The 13,477-nt window shown below is 35.0% G+C and overlaps 1 protein-coding gene across 3 annotated transcripts in view; it reads right to left on the bottom strand.

The window, feature by feature from the left end:
- Positions 1–13,477, bottom strand: part of TTBK2 (tau tubulin kinase 2) — a 121,231-nt gene that overhangs the window by 62,100 nt on the left and 45,654 nt on the right. For all 3 annotated transcript variants that reach the window (XM_010994961.3, XM_064485674.1, XM_031453230.2), the window contains one exon: positions 910–983. In XM_010994961.3, the coding sequence (XP_010993263.2) occupies positions 910–983 (74 nt within the window). The remainder of the gene's footprint in view (positions 1–909; positions 984–13,477) is intronic.

Raw genomic sequence — 13,477 nt, 5'->3', positions numbered from 1 at the left:
GTACCAGGACAGTTGCTTCAAGAAACAAAACCATGCTGGCTCAAGAGACAGTGAATTACATGACTCAAAGATCTGAAGGTATACTCTACAGAGAGATTACTATCTATAGATTTAAATCAAATGCTGAGGGAAACAAGAAGAGGACACACTGAGGCCAGGATCTCTGTCTCTGAAATCACTACTATGAAGTTAGGGTGAAAGAAAATAAAAGAGCCAAATGCCTAAAACAAACTTTGCTAAAGATGAAGGAAAACCCTGAGAATTCTAAGTTAAACAGCAAGGGGAACCATGGCTTTTACACTTCAATGGTGACCGCAGGTTCAGAGCTGTGTGTCTGTGTGTTCAGGGGCAGAGGCAGTGCCAGAGAGAATGGAATAATTTCCTCTTCTCCTTGCTGCAGTCGTTACTCCAATGTATCCTTTCTGAATTTCTTTCCTCTGCTACCCCAGCTCAACTCCACTTTCCATCTAAAGGATATGGAACAGAGCTATGTTAATGATGAAAAGAGAAAGAAGAATGGCATTTCTTCCCTATCTTATACTAAGCTTAAATTTTCAAGCAGTCAAGGTTGCACTTGCAAAAAAAACTAAGAATCCTTAAGGTAATAAAAGGTGGAGAAGGAAGGGATAAGGACAGGACAAGACTCATATCTGGCAACCCACGTGGGAGTTAAAAACTCTGCAACAAAGACTATCAATGAAGATATGGATCAACTGCAATAGTTGACAAGGAAAACTCTTCCATCTTTGGAAAAATTTATTATCAGGTCTATTTAAGTAAAGTTCTATCTGCATAGTATAAAACACTGTGAGATGATACTAAATGTTGCTAATTATATTCATATATATCATAATTAGGTACTTTGATCAAAACTGGACAATTTTAAGATCCATTTTCAAAGTAACCTACCTGCAACTGCATGACCACATAGTTGAATCGATCATTTCTCCCACATCCAATAAATCTACAAACATGGTCTTTCCCTGGATGAAAGAAAGAAAACAGTGAAAAAGGTTATACTATGGTTTCTCTTCTTAAATTTAATAATTTGTTTTTCTGTATTTTATGGTTGAATATAAAGGACCTGTCTTAAGAACCTTAATGATAGGAGATTTGCATCATTCAAATTTTCTACCCACCTCCCCCCATATTCTACACTGCTCTTTGTGTAGTCAAATACATGTTTACTAAGTGAATAAATAAATGAATGAGGGAACAAGTTAATGATAATTTATTTAGGAAGGAAAGAATCAAGAGGTCATTTCAAACCAACTTGACCAGACATGATACATATGAAAGCACAGAAGAGCAATAAATAAAAACTATGTTAGGAATATAAACCCTGAACTTTAGATATGATCAGCCATTCACCATTATATGACTCAGTGAGTCACTTCATCTTTCTGGGCCTTACTGATTTGAATTTGCTTAGTAGTTTTCAACCTGAGTTCCACATGTGAAAATCCAAGGAGGTGCTAGTGCCTAGGATGCTAAGGGAAGCAGCTCTGCTGGAGCAGAGACCTGGGGTCCTGCCCTGATTCAATAAATGCAAACAAAACACCTAAGAGAGGAACAGGACTGGTGGATTCCAGGGCCAGAAGAGGGCTTCTGGCTGGAGCACAGGAGGGAAAGGAGGGAGAACAGAATGAGATGATGCTGGAGAAACAGGTAGGTACCGGATCCTGAAGGGTCTTGGACTCCATAATAAGAAATCTGAACCACATATATCAATGTTCCTGAGAAACTTTCTGAAAACTCCTAAACTTTACACTGATTCAGAATCTAAATGGGGGGAAAATACAGGATATGAGCTTTTCAAAAGTTCTCTAAATCACCCAAAAGCAGACAGGCCATGGATGGGAAGTATTTGAAAACTACTGTTGGGTAATGAGAAACATTTAAAAGCTTTTAAGATAAAGAAAAACATTTAAAACTTTCCATTTTAGAGTATCACTATGGTAACAATGAAGAAGATCAACTACAAAGAGGTCAATACTGGGGTGTAAAGGTCACTCTGGGGACAGCTACAATATCACAAGAGAGAGAACAAGAGTTTGAGCTTAAGTATTAGAGATTGAAAAAAATTGGATAAATCCTATTAATAGAGATACTAACGATGTAGTTTTTGACTAGAAATTGGCACAACTGAATAAAAAGTACCAAAATAAGAGAATATAGTAGGTTGTTTTAGGGGATATTAGAATGTTGAGTTTGAGGACAACCAGCTGAATTCAGGAGACAATTGTAATTTCAAGCTTGGTGCTGAGACAAAAAGCTAAGTTTCAGAAATATACTGGGGAATGATTCGTTCATGGAAGGTAGATGGAACTATCAACATGAATTTAAGATTTCTGAGTTGAAAGAAAAAAAGAATGAGAAGAAAAGAAACCTAATAGAATTCTGGAAAATGCAATATTTAAAGCATGAGCAGAAATAAAAAGGCCCATGAAGGAAACAGAGCAACAGCCCGAGAGGCAGGCGTAAACTACAAGAAAGGGATATACATCACAGAATTCAAAAGAGAAGAGCATTTTAAGGTGGAAGTGGCCAGTGACAAATGCTATACAATAGTTGAGACGTGCTCATTAATATAAAAAATTAGGAAGTCATTAGTGAGTGGAACAGGCAGAAGCCAATCTATAACAGAGTTAAACAGTAAATGGAATATGAGACAATGAGGGCAATCTTTGAAGAAGCTGCCTATAAAGCGACAAAATCACAGACCAAGAGCTAGAAGGACAAATTTTGATAGAATGATAAGAAATATATCATAATATTCAAACAGAATTAAAAAAAACGAAAAGAATTAGTCCACTGACTGACTTAAAATATAAATACAATCCAGATTTAATTTATTTTTTTTAATGGAGGTATACTGGGGATTGAACCTAGGACCTCATGCATGCTAAGTATGTATTCTACCACTGAGCCATACCCACCCTCACCCCAGATTTAATTTAGTTAATAATTCCACACTCCTCTTTTGTATCTGGATTATCATGTTGTTCTCTCGTTCTCTGTGCTTTTGTTGAAAAGGGTCCTAACTAGCAAGAATAGGTGCAATGGGAACAATAATTTACAATGTGTACAATGTATGTTCATCACTTTCATATATTTTACGTATGTTTATAAAACTGTGTCATCTAGCAAACTGTAGTAAGAATGAAAGGATAAAACGATGGTCAGTTAGCAACTTACTCTTTTCCTCAGCTTCACAGAAACAATTAAAAAATCACTTAAAAAGTATTTTCTTCTTATTATCCATTCTTCAAGATTCCACCTTCTTATCATGTAACATTCAAATGCAGAATCTCTATTACAAAGGCATTTTAACCATATAATAACAAAAGGCCATACTAAATTTAACTCCTCTTGGAATGCTCTTTTTAAAATGTCTTTATAAGTTATACCAAAATACTATTTGTCTCTTGATACTAAAACCACCCTACTTTTAAAAAAGAAAAAAGATAAAAATCAAATAAACTAGACCTTTTATTGGGTAACCAAAACACAAAGTCAGTAGCAAATTTCTTAGGATTCACTGGTACATCTTTGCTGCTTTACGTAAGAGCTTAATGAGCTCTTATCTCATACTTTATAACATAGTATATTACTGCTCTTATATTTTAGATATATGCAATTAATGAAACTAATTAATAAAGTTAGTTCAATAAATACGTACAAATTTTTGGAAGCATGGAGAAACTACAATTTAACTGAAACCATAACTCTTCACCACCACTTAGAACAATTCTTAAAATAACTTTTATAATAACTAGTATAAACTGAGGTATCCCAGGTACTCCATGAGTACAGGGACCATATCCATCTTGTTCTGTTTCCTACCCTGCAGTACCTGGCAAACAGTGATTGATTGATATTTTTGAAAGAACAAATAGAGATAATAATAGCCAATAAAGCACGCATAATATGAAACATACTGTGCTAGGCATTACATTAAGTGATTCACATATTTTTAATCCTCACAACTTAATAATAAGTATTATCATTTTCCCTATTTTTCCAATGTGAAAATGGAGGCTTAGTGAGGGTAAGTACTTTATCCAAACCCCACAGCTGGAAAATGATGGAGCAGTTTGATTCTAGAGCCTTTGTTCTTATCCATTATGCCGGAAATAACTGAAGCAGATTTTCAAATCAAGTAACACCTTGTAAATAAATATTAAAACTAAAAGATGAATAAAGACTATGACAAAACACAGACAAGAAGACCTACTATGTGCCAAGTACTAAAGTAAGCCCTAGGAATACAAGATAAGTAAGATTCATGCCCTCAAGGAATTCAGAGCCCAGATACATAAACAAAAAATTGTAATACAATGTGATGACCTTCATATTATAGACAAATTGCTGCAGATACACAGAAGATGTGAAAATTTTGTTCATGAGGCTTTTCATGAGAGTTAAATCACTAGATTTTAAATACACGAGCAGAGCATTCTACGAGAAGGACACAAAGTGTGAAGGATCAAGCATATATAAAAGATGATTAATAGAGTTAACAGGCTAGAGGATATGAGTTAAAAGGTAGGCTGAGGCAGGAGGCATGCTGAGACAAGAAAAGTACACTAAAGTCTTGCATGTCACATAAAGGAATTCAAATTTGACTCATTATTAGATAATGGGTGGCAGTGGAGCGTGGCAGGTAGTTCAAAGGTTTTCAAGCATGAGAGCTACGTGATTTGACCTGTGTTTTGGAAAGATAATGCTGTTCACCAATAGATGCTGATTTATGGAAGAGATGAGAGGCAGGGAGATCAATTAGGTCGTGAATACTATAGACCAGGTAAAAGATGAGGAGGGTTCAAATTAAAGCACCAGGTCTGATAATTCAAAAAAGAGGAAAGATTTCAAATTAAACTTTAAGAGACAGAATAGACAGATTACACGAAAAATAAAGTGAAGGAAGACTTTTAGCTGAAGCTCAATGAACAAGGTAAACTGCATTAATATAACCTAAGACAAAAGCATGAGGGAAAATAATTTCAAGTTTGAGGATTATTGTACTGATTCATCTACAGGACATGCAACTTGTATTAGAAATTTAGGGGTAGAGTTTAATAGAGGTCAGTTATAGAAAGTAAGAGATTTGTGTATTGTTAACAAAGCTAGGAGCTGACTGCCCAGAGAAGATGGGTAGTTTGAGAGAACTGGATAAATGCCAGAACACCAGTGTGTCAGGGAAAGAAAAAGGAACCAGTGACGGAGACAGAGAAGGAAATGTGAAGCTCAAAGAGTCTTGTACCTCACAGCTTCCACATATTCTGTGATGAATTAGGCAAAATAATCTCTAAAAATGAGGGGAGCAGGGTGGGTTATGCTTGAAGAGAATGTTAATAATTCAAAATAATTGCTGTGAAAAAACAGAAAGACAGAACCAGGCTGTCAAGCATAGAACATACGAAATGAGACCTAATAAAGTGTCATTCAGATAAGGATCCTGAGTACAGTCCAGAAACTGGGGCTGTAACAACCTTTATGGTAAATTAGACAGTCTTCTAGGTCATATCTAACTGGTAAGCAAATTTTTAAAAACTGTCATATACTATACACTCTAAGGTCTGATCATGACTCTCCATTCACAAGAATATTTATGCACAGTAAGATTAGAAGTAAGGTCTAGAAATATTACAGGAGCAACTCAAAGTCCCTGGGACAACCATTTTATAAACTTTTAGGAACTCCCAGTATAAAAGGCATGTAAATAATTTCAATGACACTATAGAGTAGGACTCTCTTGTATAGAAGTAATGTCAAACCAAGCCAACCCTCATTTTATTCCTGATTAATTTTAACAGGTTCTCAAAACTATACATAATGGCACCAGCATATAATATACGTATGAACTTCATTTCAGCATCTTTAGGCTATACTGTCTATGTCTGCTTGTCTGACCTCTAGACTGTAAGTACGTGAAGGGAAGGGACTCTACTACCCAGCTTCGCACAGAGTACATACTAAGTGAACAGATGAATGAATAAATTTTTTATATCAGCTTTATTGAAACATTATTAATATACCACAAAATTCACTGATTTAAAATGCAAAATTCAATGGTTTTTAGTACATTCACAAGGTTATGCAACCATAACCACAATCAGTATTAGAACATTTTCATCAGTCCTACACCACTCCACCAAAAAAACCCATACTCAGTCATTTCCTGTCCCCCCACCTCCCACTCCCAACTCTCCTAGCCCTAGCAGACTACTAATCTACTTCCTATCTCTATAGGTTTGCCTGTTCTGAATGAACATTTCATATAAATGGAATCATACAATAAGTGGTCTTCTGTGACTGGCTTCTTCCACTTGGCATAATGTGTTCAAAGCTCATCCATGTTGTAACGTGTATCAGTACTTCATTCCTTTTTATTGTTGTTAACATTCCATTGTATAGATATGCCACATTTTATTTAGTTATTCATTAGTTGATTGTCCATTTGGGGTGTTTCCACTTTTTGGTTATCATGAATAATGTTGCTATGAACATTCATGTATAAGTTTTTGTGCAGACATATGTTTTTATCTCTCTTGGGTCTTTAACTGGGAGTAGAAATGCTGGTCATATGATAACTCCATGTTTAATCTTAAGCAGTCCAGAGGAACTGATGGACAGTTTTTCAAGGGAGCTGCACAGTTTATATTCCTACCAGCAACATATGAGGGTTCTAATTTCTCCACATTCTCACCAACTCTTGTTATTAGCTATCTTTTTGATTGTAGCCATTCTAGAAGGAGTGAAGTGGTATCTCATTACAGTTTTGAGTTACATTTCCGTAATGACGAGTGATGTTGAGCATCTTTTCATATGCTTATTGGCCATTTGTATATCTTCTCTGGAGAAATGTCTACTCAGATCCTTTGCTGATTTTTCAACTGCGTTATCTGTCTCTTTATTATTGAGTTATATAAAAGTTCTTAAATATCCCAGATAAAGTCCCTTATCAGATGTATGATTTGTAAATATTTTCTCCTATTCTTTGGCAAGTTGTCTACTCACTTTCTTGATGGTGGTCTTTGAAGCACAAAAGTTTTTAAATCTGATGAAGTCCAATTTATCTGTCTCATTTTGTGGTTTCGGTGTTATATCTAAAAAACCATCACCTAATCCAAGGCCACAAAGACTTACACCTATGTATTCTTCTAAGAATTTTATACAGTTAGGTCTTTGATCCATTTTGAGTAAATTTTTATATACAGTGGAAGATAAACATCCACCTTCATTCTTTTGCATGTGTGTAGTTGTCTTAGAAAGACATACTCCTCCTGTGTTTCACTTTCATTCTCAGACTATCTTACTTCTCATACCAGGTGTGTGGTCTTTCCACATATCAAGCTGTTCTCCTAGACACCATCTAAGAGGTGTCCTATTATTCAATTCAGTTCTGATACCCTCCTGGAGTTAGCATCAGATCCCCAGAAGTTAGGGCTCAGTCTCTTAAGACTGCCCCTACTGCAGAAGCCAGTCACAAATCCCAGGCTGTCACCTGTACTACTGATTAAACAGTGATAAATTGGGGTTCCTATCATCACCCCCTCTTTGAGTTTCATAATTTACTAGAAGAGCTCACAGAATTCAGGGAGACACTTATGTTTACCAGTTTATTACAAAAGATGTAACAAAAGATACAGATGGACAGCCAGATTTAGAGATACACAGGGCAAGTCATGTGGGACAGGGTACAGAGATTCCATGCTGTTTCAGAGTGCACCACTCTCAGCACCTCCACATGTTCACCAACTCAGAAGCTCTCTGAACCCCTAATTTTTAAATTTTAGTGGAGGGTTCATCACTTATGCATGATGGGTCATTAACTCAATCTCCAGCCCTTCACACTCCCTGGAGAATAGGAGACAGGGCTGAAAGTTCTGAACTTCTAATCATGGCTTGGTCTTTCTGCTGACCTAAACACCATCCTGAAGCTATTCAGGAGCCCACCAAGAGTTGCTTCATTAGAACAAAAGACACATATATAACTCAGGAGTGGTTATTATTTTACAATATCCAATCCAGTTGTCCCCAAATCATTTGTTGAAAAGACTGTTTTCCCTATTGAACTGTCTTGGTACCCTTGTCCAAAATCAGTTGACCCTAACACAACAATTAATTTCTGGACTTTGAACTCTATTTCATTGATCTAAATTTCTGTCCTTACGCCAGTACCATAATGTCTTTATCACTGTCACTTTGTGGTGAGTTTTTAAATCAGCAAGTGCTCCAACTCTGTTCTTTTCAAGATTGTTTTGACTATTTGATTGTTTGCAATTCCATATTAATTTTAGAATCAGCTTGTCCATTTCTACAAAGTACCAGATGAGATTTTGATAGGGACTGTGTTCAACCTGTAAATCAATTTCAGGAGTACTGCTATCTTAAGTCTATAAGCATTGGCTATGTTTCCATCTATTTAGGTCTTCTTTATTTTTTCAACATTGTTTTGTAATTTTCAGAGTATAAGTTTTGCATTTCTTTGTTAAATTTAGTCCTACATATTTTTTTTGATGCTATTGCTTGTTAATGGAATTGTTCTCTTAATTTCATTTTTGGATTGTTCATCACTAACATCTAATAATATAAATGATTTTTGTATATTAATCTTGTATCCTGCAATCTTGTTGAAATTGTTTATTAGTTCTGATAATTTTTCAGTGTATTCCCTAGGGTTTTCTATATAAAAGATCATGTCACCTGCAAATAGAAATAGTTTTACTTCTTTCCACAATGGGTGTATTTTATTTCATTTTCTTGACTTGAATAAAGGTGGCAAGAGCAGAAATACTTGTCTTGTTCCTTCAGGGAAAAGAGCTCAGTTTTTTTTTTTTTTTAACATATTAGCTGTGGGTTTTTGTTTTGTTTTGTTTTTTTACTTAATAGATGCTCTTTATCAGGGTGAGCAAGTTTCCTTCTATTCCTAGTTTGAGTATTTTTATCATGAAGGGGTAGTGGATTTTGTTAAATGGGTCTTCTGAGTCTACTGACATAATCATGTGGTTTTTGTCCTTTATTCTACTGATATGTGTATTTTATTAATTGATTTTCACATTTTGAACCAACCTGGAATTCCAGACATTTATAAACCCCACTTGGTCATGGTGAATTATCTTTTTTATGTGTTGCTGGATTCTGTTTGCTAGTATTATGCTGAGGGTTTTTGCATCTGTATTCATAAGAGGCATTGGTTTTTATTTTTTTCTGATGTCTTTGCCTGGTTTTGGTATCAGAGTAATACTGACCTCAAAGAATGAATTGGGAAATGTTCTCTCATTTTCTATTTTTTTGGAAGAGTTTGTAAAAAAAAAAAAAAAAAGTAGGCATTAATTCTTTAAATGTTTGGTAGAATTTACCACTGAAGCCATCTGGGCTTGGGCTTTCCATTGTGGGTAGGTGGTTTCATTATTATTAATTCAACCTCTTTACCTGTTAAAGGTCTATTCAGATTTTCTATTTCTTCGTGAGTCAGTTTCAATAGTTTAGATCTTTCTAGGAATTTGTCCATTTCATGTAAGTTTGTCACTATGTACTCCATGGTATTCCCTTATAATAATCTTTTTTATATTTCTGTAAGGTCAATAGAAATGTCCCTTCTTTCATTCCTGATTTTAGTAATTTGAGTCTTCTTTTTTTCTTGGTCTGTCTAGCTAACAGTCTGTCAATTTTGTTCACTTTTTTAAAAGAACCAATTTTTAGTTTTCTGGATTTTCCCCATTGTTTTTCTATTCTCTCTCTCATTATTCTCCACCGTAATCTTTATTTCCTTCCTTATGCTTGCTTTAGGTATAATTTGCTCTTCTTTTTCTAGTATCATAAGGTGGAAGGTTAGGTTATCTACTGGAGATCTTACTGGCTTCATAATGCAGGCATTTACTGCTATAAATTTCCTTCTTATTACTGCTTAAGCTGCACCCCATAACTTTTAGTACCTTGTGATTATTACATTTTAATTAAGGAATCTGTAGAAACCTACTACTGAACCTTTGAAGGTAGGGTCATTAATGCCTTGTATCATGCAGGACAATCTATTATTTTTCTTTGAAGAAGACACAATACTGGTAGAAAGAAAAAAAGCACTGGCTTAGAGTTTAATTTCAACTCTGTCACTTAATTATTATGAGAACTTGAGCAAATATCAGTTTTCCTCAGCACAGCTATTCAAAAAGTTAAATTAGATAATATATTTATAAAGCATTTTCTTTTTTTAAATTGAAATATAGTCAGTTTACAATAAAGCATTTTCTTGATTAACTATTTAGTGTTCACTCCTCCTTATTAATAATAGCACACAAATTTCCCTTCAGATGTTCTTTCTCAACTGTGTATCTACTGTCTCAATGGGTTTGATCCACTCTCAGGCAAGGCTGGGCATTAACGGCTCTAAGCCAATGAGAATAATCTACAAATTGGTATCAGTTTGATGATGGGAAGAAAACTAGATATTCAAGACCAAAGACAATCAATGCATATCATATTACTCTAACAAGTGTAATTGTTTCAGGGATGTTGTAATCTGAACAAAAGCTCAACACTTTCATATAATTATGAGAAGAGATGTTGTTTTTAAAGAGAAAGAATACAGGTCCCTTCCAGTTGCTATCTGCAATCATCTCTCAACTGTGAAAGAAATGAGCATGGGGATAAAGTTCACAGTATGGAAGAGATAATCACAGGAACACAGTCAGATGATAGCCACGTGCAAAAGAATGAAAACTAGACCCTATCTATTTCCCTGTGCTATACAGTATAATCTTGTTTATCTATTCTACAATTTTGAAATTCCAAGATCTTATGGTAGCTCACAGAGAAAAAAATGTGACAATGAATATACGTATGTTCATGCATAATTGAAAAATTGTGCTCTACACTGGAATTTGACACAGCATTGTAAAATGATTATAAATCAATAAAAAATGTTAAAAAAAATCAAAAACTAGACCTTATCTTACACCATCACAAAAATCAACTCAGAATGGGTTAAAGACTTGATTATGAGACCTGAAACCAGAAAACTCATAGAACACAGCAGGTAAGTTCCTTGACATCAGTCTTGGACTTTTTTTGGACTTGACAACAGCAAAGATGACAAATGCAAAAATAAACAAGTGGGACTGCATTAAATCAAGAAGGTACTGCAAAGCAGAGGAAACCATCAAAATATAACTAAAGCACATCCCACCTCTGGATCTTTCAGCTTGGGGTGGAGGAAAAGTGCACATGCTCAAGACTGCTTGAGTTAAATATCAGCTTTTCCACTTAATGTCTACAAGCCACATGAAGAGCATAATAGCACTTCTCTCAAAGAGTTATTGCACAAGTGACATCAGCTAAGGTATGTCTAATACTTAACATACTGCCTGGTACATAGTAAAGGTTCAATATATGCTCTCTATTATTATCATTAAAGCTTAGTGATTATGAGCACTAATTTTGGAGGGAGACAGATATAAGCTAAACTCTTGGCTCTACTGACCAGGTTCACCTATCATGTGCCTCTCCCTGACATCACCCATTCTGTCAAATCTGACTGCACTTCACTGGACCAGGTTAAACAAGTTCCATAATGTCACTGCTCACGCACTATTCATAGGATAAACTCCCCCAAATAATTGTTTTTATTATGTCATTTGCCTACTCAAGAAACCATAAACAATAATGCCTAAAGAAATAAGATTAAACTGGTGAGCCTGGAATTCAAGATTCATTCCACATTACTTACCAAACCTCATTTCCTTCTGTTCAACACAAATTATACGCTATCATGAGGCCTGTTTCTTTTTTTTAATTCTCCCTCACAAATGTTCTATCTTTTTTGCTCATATTAGTTCCATCAACCTCATCTCCTCAAATCAGATACAACTCTTAAAATCTAAATATACCTGTAGGAGGTACTAATAATAAATTAATACTCAGGATTAGATTTTTAGATATTTAGTAAGTTAGTCACCTACCCAGGCACTGAGGAGGGAAAAATAAACAAGACAATTAAAATAAGAGTGCCCTGGAGAAGAGTAACAGTAAAAGTCTGGTTACTGTTCAGGTGGGAGAACTAGAGAAAAAAGTCAGCAAGGCAGCATGGTTCACTAGGAGCCATACTGACTGCAAGAAAATATAGGATGGAAATATATCAACAAACCAGTTTTAACTTTCTGCTTACGTTTCTCCTCTTAGAAATCCTCTAAAAGACAAAAGGAACCCTGAATATACGAATCAGATCTTTATACCACTAAGGCCTTTTCTTAATCCTCTGGCTCATGATCACTTTAGCCCTACAGGGAATGCTTGTGGTCTGTCACCAAGCTCTGTGCAAAAGAGAAATAATCAATGATATCTCCACCCAAAAAAGACAATAAGTAGACTTAATTCAGATAGACAGATAACATCTAAAGATATTACAGGCAAGGTAAGACCTTACTAGTTAAACACACTTTTAACTGTGATATGAGAAAAGATTTCTATTTATCTAAGGCAAGTAGTGATAAACCATTCTCTAACTGCCCAATTTTTTTCTTAATGGAATAGATATGCTGTATGCTTAACAACTGCACATAACCTAAAGAATACTTCTGTTCTTACAATTTCAGATGATCATCTACCACTCTTGCTTTCAATTCAAGAGCTTAAAACTATGGCAGGTGGTGGTGTGGTGGTCTACATCCTAGGATTAAATGGTAATAAGAGTAAAATGCCATGCAAAAAGCAAGTAATTTTACATGATTTGCTGCTAGAAGAAAGAATTTCTTTTCAGTCAGAAAGGAGCATCAATCATTTTCCTTTTTAAACAAAAAAGTCATTTAATAATATAGTGAAAAGCTAAGCTAAAGGTATCCCTAACACACTAATGTGGATGCTCTGGAAATTAAAGAACAAATTCCAGGTCAATTACAAATTAGCAAATAATGAAATTCTGTAAAGCTGGACTATCAGACTGCTAAGGACACAACAAAACCAGTTTTAGCTTCATTATCCATCTATCATTTACTCCTCATATTTACCCACTCCCCACCAAAAACCAACCATACCCATAACAACTCATGAAATATCCACACCAATGGGAAATAGAAAAATATAAAGGACAGGTCCTATCTTCAGAGAATGTACAATCTTGTTATAAGAAATAAGTATATTACAAGACCAATATAGGCAGAACAAGATCAAATTATAGCTTATAAAAACAAAGAATAAGCATTACAGAGAAATCAATAGATTAATTAGATTTGAATGCATCATAGATCTTGGGAGCTTGATTGAGTTAACTTGACACTGGCACCAAAAAAACGGACAGTATCTTCTAAACCAAGTCCCTAGGAAAAATAATTCAGCGAAGGAGCCTAAGGAACAAGGCTCCTATCAGTGCTTATGAGGATGCCCATCTAACAATCTCTTAGGTTCTAAGTAGCTCACCACGAGCTACTAAAACTAAAACTAGCAGGCTTTTATGATTAGAATGGAAAAAAATGAT

Source organism: Camelus dromedarius, chromosome 5, assembly GCF_036321535.1.
Source record: "Camelus dromedarius isolate mCamDro1 chromosome 5, mCamDro1.pat, whole genome shotgun sequence".
NCBI lineage: Eukaryota > Metazoa > Chordata > Mammalia > Artiodactyla > Camelidae > Camelus > Camelus dromedarius.
Note: the sequence above shows the minus strand (reverse complement) of the source record. Positions and strands in the feature narration are given on the sequence as shown.